At 38.9% G+C, this 9,772-nt stretch overlaps 1 protein-coding gene across 1 annotated transcript in view; it reads left to right on the top strand.

The window, feature by feature from the left end:
• Cntn5 (contactin 5) overlaps positions 1-9,772 on the top strand; it is a 656,861-nt gene that overhangs the window by 643,640 nt on the left and 3,449 nt on the right. Inside the window, exon 22 of the mRNA XM_050162227.1 lies at positions 7,891-8,059. Within this exon, the coding sequence (XP_050018184.1) occupies positions 7,891-8,059 (169 nt within the window). The remainder of the gene's footprint in view (positions 1-7,890; positions 8,060-9,772) is intronic.

Below are 9,772 nucleotides of genomic sequence, written 5' to 3'. Positions count from 1 at the left end.
CTTCTCACTTGTCTCTCCCCATCTCCCCTTTCCCCCATCCCACCCCACCCCCAAGTTCTCAATTTTTGCCCAGCAATCTTGTCTACTTCCAATATCCAGGAGGATAACTATATGTTTTTCTTTGGGTTCAGCTTATTTAGCTTCTCTAGGAACCCTTGCCTAAGGAATAGTGCAGCCCATAAATGGTTGGATCCTTCGACATGAACTATCAATCCCCACATCAACATGTCCACAGGCCAACTTGATCTTGACAATTCTTTATTGAGACTCTCTTCCCAGGTGATTCTGATTGTGTCAAATTAGCAATGAAATTAACCAGCATCCCAGTGACACTGAACTCTTTGTTATCACTTCAATCCACTGTGCCTGCAATTGTTCCACCCCAATACTCTAAATCTGGTTTCCCAACAATGGGCAAGAACACTAATCCTCAACACCCTTAGGAGAGCTGAATAAATTCATTCAATTCATTCGAAATATTTTCAATCCAACCAGAAATATCTTATGCAATTATTCGTCTATGGGTCTTACAAAACAACATGTGTTTTTTCAGCATGACTTTCTGATGTGTTGTGATATGACAGACATAGATCATTGGCTTCTAAATCAGACAGACTTCAGTTCAAATCCTACTTGCATAATTTTGAATGTTTCTTAACCTCCCTGAGTTCCATTTTTTATTCAGTCAAAACTGGTAAAAATGGAACTAGCAATATATGTGTTACAGTATTATTTTAAGAGTTAGATAATTTGCACAAAATAATTCTATGTTTATGCAGCATATATTGAAAATTTGATGCTATTATTTTTCTATTGAGGAGATTACCCGACTAGGTGAGAAACATTAAATATGTTAAGAAAGAAAATGGACAATTCCTATTTCTTCATGTGAAGAACACACACATCTCTTTGGAATACCTTCTTGCTGGGTAGAGCCTTCAACATAGCTCGTCTTAGTCGTATAAACACACAAAAGTAGGTCTACATTGCAAGATCTTATTTTTGTTTTAATTTTCTTGAAGGAGTTCCACACCCTCATCTCTGAGACAGAAGAGCTGCATAAATGAAGCTACCAATGACATACAGAGCCAGCCCTTCTCACCCACCCATTTGCTACTATTATTAGAACCTCTGCTAGTGGGATAGTGCTTGGAATAACTGTGAACGCAAAGGATCCCTTGATAAGAAGGCTTCACAGTGTTCAGTGGTCTTAGTGCAGGGTTCTCCTGACACAGGCACCATGAAACAGGAATGTAGCTGGAAACCACAGATGAGAATAGAAACAAAGAGTCGTAACCTAGAGAACACATACTTGGAATATGGCTCTGAGGAGTAATGCAGTCTAGGCAACAGTCTTCGGTCAGTGGTTAGACATCTATCCGTGTCATTATAGGGAAGACATGCACACTTAACTGTCACTCAGGTGGGGTGGGGAGCATCACCTCCTAGGTTATTCCAACTGGATTACAGAGATCCTGCCGCCATGTCAAGAGTGACACCAGTGTCTTGGCACACTACCTACCTCTCCATACTCACAGAAGATCTACAGAATAGAATAGAACACAGCAGACATTTCTTTTTCCATGTGGTCATCTTGGCCGTTCTTATCTAGTAAAGCAGAAGCTGTTCCTGGTGTTCTTGGAAAATTCAAAACATAGGTGCCTTGTTATTCAGGAAAGTTGAGTGGGGGTATGCTTTTGCTTGTACAAAGTCCTCCTCCTCCCTAGAGAAGGTGCCCACTCAGAGAAGACACAGGTTGTCAGAAAGAATTCAAGACAAGAGCCTCGGGCTGCAAACCAGGAGGCAAATGTTTACAGTGTCCAACCTACACCTAAAAAAAAAATCTTCTTTTCTAGATTAAAATTCCCTTTCCTGTGTTTTCTCTCTCTATGTTCCCATCCTATTCAAGGCAGGAAGAGTAGATATTAATTAGGTGAAAGGTTACTATTATCAAATGGTCCTTTCATGTACCTAGAGATTCTCCTTTGCTTATGACAACTTAGTGGTCAGCTAAGACCTTCTACCACCTGGGAGTTATGTGCACCAAGAGTTATTTCACATCTGATGCAATGGGAACACTCACATCCACACTTCTCCATTTCTTCAGGAGTTTATGAATCAATGAACATGACACTCTATGGCTTTGATTTCCTACATTTTTATAGTTTTTCTTTAATTCTATATCCATTCCAATTCAAAACCTCTACCTCTTGCCTATTTGACAGTGTAGAGCCTCATAGAATGGTATACTTACTCAGGAAAAGTACACAGTGTCATGCCATATACATTTGATTATATTCAACTTTGTTTAGAACAAAGTCTCTTTTTGAAAACATAAAATAGAAATAACTCAAGTATTATATAGATGGAGACTTGTGTACAAACGTTGGGGAGATGGGTGTGGTACTTAGTTTCCTATTGTAATAAAATCATGATCAGAGCATCTTTCTAAGGAAAGTGTTCCCTTCAGCTTACACAGCCATATCAAAGTCTGTCATTGAAGGGAGCCAGGGCAGGGACTCAGAGAAGGAGCCAGGAGGCAGGAAGTGAGTCAGACCCATCCACAGAAATAAGCAGCTTTCTGGTTTGTCCCTCAAGGCCTGCTCAGTTTCCCTTTTTATACAGCTGAGGACAACCTGCCCAGAGGTGGAACTGCCCAGAACAGGATAAGTCCCCCTGTATCAACCAACAATCAAGGAAATGTCCCATTAACTTGCTTATGGTTCACTCTGATGTAGTCACCCTCTCAAGTGAGGTTCTCTCCTCAACTATAGCCTATATCAAGATGACAAAAAGCAACTGGTACATCATGTGAGGAAGGAGGGAGTGCCCACAAGGGTCAGCAAGAATTGACTTGTAAAGTTCTGTTACTTACGCCACAGCCAGTTTTACTTGTACGTACAAACTTGCCTTTCAAAAGTTTCTGGAAGTTTCTCTTTGCTTTTGAAACAGTCTTGTTAAGCATCCTACGCTGACCTTGTTTCCTCCACCTAGTCCAACTCCTAATATTCACAACCTCCCAGCTACTGGGATACAGGCATGCATGGCTGCGCTCAGCTGCTCATCTACCTGCTGTGTGTCTTGTTTCACCTACCTTCTTACCCTCGGGCTTCATAGTGCTTAACCCATATCATTGGTCCCATCAACTTTTCACAAGGTACAAAGCTGAGAAATGGCCTTCCCCTTCACAGGATGCCAACTTCTCAGGGGCATCTGAAAGCATCATCATACATTTTCATTGTATTTTCTGCATACTGACCTAATACCACCATGTACTTAGAACAGCCATTTCCTTTTAAGAATAGCAGTACCGGGCTGGCAAAATGGTGCAGCAGCAACGGGGCTTGAGGCCAAGACTATCAACCTCAGTTCTACCCGTGGGACCCACATACTGGAAGGAAAAAACCAACTTCTCAGGTTGACATCAGACCTCCACACGTGTACCATATGTGCTTGCAAGTGCACACACACACACATGTAGACAAGAAATACATAAAATGCAATCAGTTTTTAAAACAGTAACAATACTAATTAAAATTTTATTAGAATCATTTATTTGGATAATCTAATACTCTTGGTTGTTTCTTAATAAGAATTTGAAACTCATCCTGACATTACAGTAGCAATGTGTTTTATGAATAAAGATAGCTGTCAGCGTAACTGCCAATCTAGAAATGCCCAGATGGTTGAAGAACTCCCAAGCCTCCTCAGTGTCAATAACTAGTTTTGCCATGTCTTTATAATTCTTTAGTCTTTTTACATTTCTTATTCATTTTTTTCAGAACTAAGAAATATACAGGTATTTATTAATAGATAAAACTTACACATCAGGATTATCTGCTTGAACGATGGATAAAGATGAGATCCAAACTGAACCAGCAAAACCGGGCTCCAGGGGGGAAAGGCAGAGAGGAAGCAGGCTGGATGCACTCCCATACCCAGTTAAATAGTCTATGAGGCCACGCCCCAGTAGGCAGGTAGTTGTTAGCTATACATCTTTCTCCAGCAATTGAGCTCTACATTTTTCTCTACTCCCTCCCCTGACTCTTTCCTCCCCTTCAACTCCTCCCATGGGTCCACATGCTCCCAATTTACTAAGTAGATCTTGTCTTTTTCTACTTCCCATGTAGATTTGATCCTATGTATATTTCTTTTAGTGTCCTCATTTTTGTCTAGGTTTTGGGGATTGTGATTTTTAGGCTGGTTTTCTTTGCTTTATGCCTTAAAATCACTTATGAGTGAGTACATGTGATATTTGTTTTTCTGGGTCTGGGTTACCTCACTCAAAATCTTTTCTAGCTCCATCTATTTGCCTGAAATTTTCATGATGTCATTTTTTTCTGCTGTGTAGTACTCTGTTGTGTTTTTCTAGACTTATAAGGCAAACTTGGGGATACAATAAAGAATGTTCTGTAGAAATAGGTCCCACAGACCTTACTGGTTCTATGTTGGACTCTGGAGAGTTAAGAAATGTAAGTAAAATATAATGAGTGTCTTAAAACTATATGTGTACACTTGTATTTTGGCATTATTTTATTTTTGTATTTTGCTTTTTTTCTTTCAATAGTAATAGTGGGTCCTAATACCGACAGATAAGTGTAGTCCTCATTCAGTGTTATAAATTAACTTCTTCTTTTGACAGACAGAGACCATTACAGAAAGCCACATCATTCATTTTGCAGGGATATGGATTTCAGTCTATAACTCCTGTATTTCCTTTTAAGGCTCAGTAATCATTGTGGAATAGGAGTGGAGAGATTGTCAGAGGCAGGAGGAACAGGGAATTTGTTGTGAGATTGTGTCTCCTGGGATATTCCCAGGAGACACAATTTTTTATTCATTTTTCTAAATCAGGTCTTCCAGCTGGGCCAAGATGCTCCAAAGTGCTGAAGATTAACCACTGGTTTAGTTGATTTTTTATTTAGCAAACGTCTTTGCTGGTGTGTATTACTTCTTCGTACACACCGATAAAAGCCACACTTAATCTCAGACTCTTTCTGAAGCTACTAGCTGATTTTTAATGAATTTTTGCTGTTTCTACCTTCTGTTCCTAAATCTCACCCTGACCCACAAGTTTCCTCCATCTCTATACTTTATAGCAATGTGAGTTATACATTGTTGGTTACATTTTTCACTGTCATAAAAGTTGTAATATACTGAACCATATTAACCATGTCTTCGGAAATAGTCACTGCTCTGCCGTTCCTTACCAAGCTATATACATCTCCTTTCTCATAAATTTGATTCTAATCACTACATGCAGATGATAGGATTGTAATTCATAACTATGTTACAGTCAAAATCAGAATAATGAATTGTGAAAAATTTGTGATTTTTGAGCCTAAATAAACCCCTGTAGCCATCTCCCAGAATTCACCAAATCAAAGCAATTATTCTGGGCATTGCAGCTCTCCAACTAGAGCACACTCCACCCTTGGTTGTACTGCCTATTTATCTCTGTCATTAGATTGCGTCAAGAAGCTAAGCACCTATGGTTTCTCTGATGGATATGACCCAAGCTTGGTGCTGAGTCAGATAAGGACATAGAAATGTGCACATAATTTTGAATGTCTATTCAAGCTATGCCATCTTTTTCCAGAAAGAATTTAAGTACATAGAACTATAGAGTACTACATACTCAAATGGGCAGTTTCCTACAGACCCAGAAACAAATTGAGGTCTGAGAATGGATGGAATGTGTGTAACATAAAAGCAAAGAAAAATCACGTCACTTAATGCAGCATCATATAAAATACTATCTTGGAACTGGCTGTGGTGGCATATGCATTAATTCCAGTACCTAGAGGAGGAGGCAGGCAGAACTCTGTGAGTTCAAGATCATACAGTTTACATAGTGAGTCCCAGGCAAACAAAGGCTAAATAGTGAGACCCTGACTCAAAAAAACAAATCAATCATAAAATGCTGCTTTGAGATCTGAGAGATGATTCAGTCAGTAAAGTGCCACACAATGTGGGGACCTCAGTTAGATTCTGAGAACCCACTGAAAAAAGCCAGGCATCTGAGGAGGTGGCCCTTGGGTCAAGCAGCCCATCTGAATATGTGAGCCTGAGGTCCTGGTGAAATTCTGTGTCTCAAAAACATGGTGGATGGCTCTTGAGCAATAACAGCCCCAGGCTGGCCTCTGGGCTCTGCACTCACATACACACAAACCTGCACTCCTCCCACCCGCGATTCTGCTTTTCTGGGGTTTACATTGCTGCATACAAGTTAGTTCACACCCAAAACATGTTTTCTATGTGAACACTATGGTGCGTGTGTGTGTGTGCATGTGGGGTGTGTGTGTGTGTGTGTGTGTGCATGTGAGTGATTTATCTTGCTTCAAGCACATGAAATTAAAACACCATTCCACTGGCAGGCAAAAATGGTAGCAATAGGAATGACTTTCTCTTACTAAGCTTGTAGGCACCAGGACTCATGCTCGATTCTTTTCATACGCTCTTGCCCCTTTAGTTCACTTAACAAAATCATGAAATAAGAGGTATTATTTCCACAAACAAAAGAGTGGATTCAGGCTAGGAAAGGTGAGTAACTTACCCAGTCAGGAAGCTGTGGGCGATTGGCTTGGTTTGATTTCAAAGAAGACTGTTTTGAACCCACATTTGCATAATGTCTGAGCCTGTGCTGGTCCCATTAGGATCAATAATTATGAAAATGAATAAAAACAATGAAAATAAATAATAATGCACTTAATGTATCTTAGCTGCTGTTGTGTGGCTGTTATACCCTCCAATTATACTAAACTATTATTGGAGGTAAAAGCATAAGAAAAGCATTGCATAGCAGATAGTTAGAAAGTGATCAATGCCCTAATACCAGCCTCTAAGGAAATTCCTAAACTAACCAGCCACAGCCTTCTGTAATGATCCCCCTGCTTCTGCAGCCTCAGTTGTGCAGCAGCCCAGATAATATTGTGTGCAGACTTGTGTGTCTGTTCTCCATGCCGTATTTTTAATTATGCAATTATGGACACATGTCGAAAAATGTCAACTCTGCAAGACACTGTCATCCAAATACAAGTTCAACAGTCTGTGAATTCTGATAAAATGGAAAATGAAGTTTTGACTCTGATGGTCATTTATTAGATGGTTTTATTTTAAATGCTTAGCAATGTTTTTCTTTATACCTTTCCATCCTAGGAGCTTCCCAGCCATCCTATGCACTCCAGGCATGCATCATGTTATAGTACATGGCACCCCTAATTGTACTCATAACTGTGTCTCCGATATCTGAGGATGTGTTGTGAACCTGGGGAACATGAGCTTGTGTTCTGTACACCACCCTTTTCAAGGATCAGGCTCCAACTTTTACTCATGACTGGCTTCCTATCTGCTTCTATAATCTTATTTCTCTTGTTCTTGTTTTCCATGTATTCTATCCATTGCATGGATACCATAGTTTCTTACTATTTAAGAGGTTTTGGATTTGTTTTTTTTTTCTTTTCTATTTTTATTCTCTATTTTCATATCTGAAAATCTTCATCTGGTAAGTTCTGTATTTATTTTCGAATTTATTTTGAGACAGAGTTTGTCAAAGTAGCTCAGGATGGTTTTGAACTAAGGACAGTCTTTCTGCAGCACTTTCAAGTACTCAGCTTCCTGGTGAAAACCACCATCTCTGCTTCCAGTTTCCCTTCAAACACTTAAGGCACGGCCTCTTCCATAAAGTCTTCCCTTAGTCTCTTTTCCACACGGCTATTGCCCCATTTACTCTTCCATCACAGTGTGTTATGACTGCAGCACATTTGCCTCTGCATCAAAGCTGAGGAGCCCTGTGCCTAGCGCAGAGTGCAATATGTAGTTGGCAGTCAATAAACATTTGCAGTATTCAATTGAATAACAAATCATTCAAGTCTCTATTATTGTTTACAGGTTTTTTATAGGCAAGAGGGTCACAGTAAAGTTCAAGTTATTGAAACACAGAAACCTCAAGCTGTAGTACCTCTCCCTGAGGCCGGAGTCTACATTATTGAAGTTCGAGCATACAGCGAAGGAGGAGATGGAACAGCTAGCACCCAAATTAGGGTACCTTCATATTCAGGTAAGTCTGACCCCGCAGGCTCAATCTAATGGACTTCACCAATGCAGTAGGGTCTAAATCTACTTGACATTGAAGGATACATGGCAGAATTCAGAAATATTTGAGGGGTTTCTCTTCCTTGAATTCCATACCATTCTGCAATTAGCATAAATAATACCTACAACCCAGAAAGCAGGATGTTCTTCTTATAAAATTCTTCGCCTGACCTGGGCTAAGCAGTACCTGGCCACTTGGGTATGAAACTGTGTTTATACAGATACTAGTTTTTTACATACCTGTTTCTCTGTTATCATGATCATCCTATGAAATAAGAAGGAACTTATAAAAAGTAGTTTAAAATTAATAGTGAATATTTATTGGCTTCTAAACCAATGATATATTGTGGTTGTCAATTTTATTATTAGCACTTAATAGTTGATTGTATATATTACTTATTGGGCAGCAATTCCCAACTTCCAAGTACATGCCTCATGATATCATAGAAGACTCTGCATGTGGCTTACCTTATTAATATACTTGTCATATAGAGCCAGACCAGAGGCACTGTTTGTGGCTCTATTTTGACATTATAAAATGAGATTGATAGTAACTATAGCTGAGCAAAGGAGAGCACTGAATCTTAAGGAAAAACTTTTGACACAGCACTTGATTAATCCTCATTTGTAAATGAAAGCTTCCATAATTATAGAGCATGACTGACAAGGGCCTCGCATCCAGCTCAGCATCAGTTTCTCCCATTGAAAGGCTGTACTGAAAATTTGTTGTTTTAAAAAAAATTAAGGTTGAATATAAACAGAATGCATTGTGTGTGTGCATGGAATTACTAGACCAAGAATAAAAATGTTGCACTTAAAAAAAATAAAATGCCTTATAGTTAAAAGGAAAATCTAATGCCTTATGTTTAAGGGAAAGGGCACATCAGGTCTTCAGTAATCATCTCAAATCACTGAGGGAAAATACAGATTGAGAGATGATAGGCAGAGAGATAGATGATTGCTAGATGATAGCTAGATAGATGATAGATAGCATCATAAGTAAAATAAGTAACAAATATTTGTGCAAAAAATGATTTAAAAATCCACTAATCTGAATATATATATATATATATATATTCAAAAGTTACTTTAAAATGAAAAAAAACCAAAGCCAAGTGTGGTGGTGCACACCTTTAGTCCTAGCACTTAGTAGACAGAGGCAGTCAGATCCCTGAGTTCAAAGCCCGACTGGTCTACAGTCCAGAAGAGCCAGGCCTGCACAGAGAAACTTTATCTCAAAAAATTAAAACAAAACAGAAAACCATAAAATAAAAGATATTTATAAAATGGGGAGAATCTCTCTTTATTGTATAACTAGATGAAAAGGTCTAATAATTAACATACTTTGAAATCACACAAAAAGTTTTCTTCAAAATTAAAAGATTAAAAAAGCCTCCTTTTCTGTATTGGTAAGCTTCTCTTAACAACATTACAAGTATTTGCTGACCTTCATCCTGTTCCTGATATCCTGATATTACAAAAGATGTTTTCCATTTAGGTCCTCCAACTAAGTGTGTGTGTGTGTGTGTGTGTGTGTGTGTGTGTGTGTGTACACAAACACACCTGTGTGTGCTTCTATGTGTCTGTGCATGTCTATGTGTATATTTATATGTATGTGTATATTTTGGTATGTGCATGTGTATGTGCACATGTTGAAGACCAAGGTTGATGTCAAGTG

This window comes from Alexandromys fortis, unplaced genomic scaffold, assembly GCF_014885135.2.
Source record: "Alexandromys fortis isolate MF-2015 unplaced genomic scaffold, M_Fortis_MF-2015_v1.1 scaffold_112, whole genome shotgun sequence".
In the NCBI taxonomy this organism is placed as follows: domain Eukaryota; kingdom Metazoa; phylum Chordata; class Mammalia; order Rodentia; family Cricetidae; genus Alexandromys; species Alexandromys fortis.
Note: the sequence above shows the minus strand (reverse complement) of the source record. Positions and strands in the feature narration are given on the sequence as shown.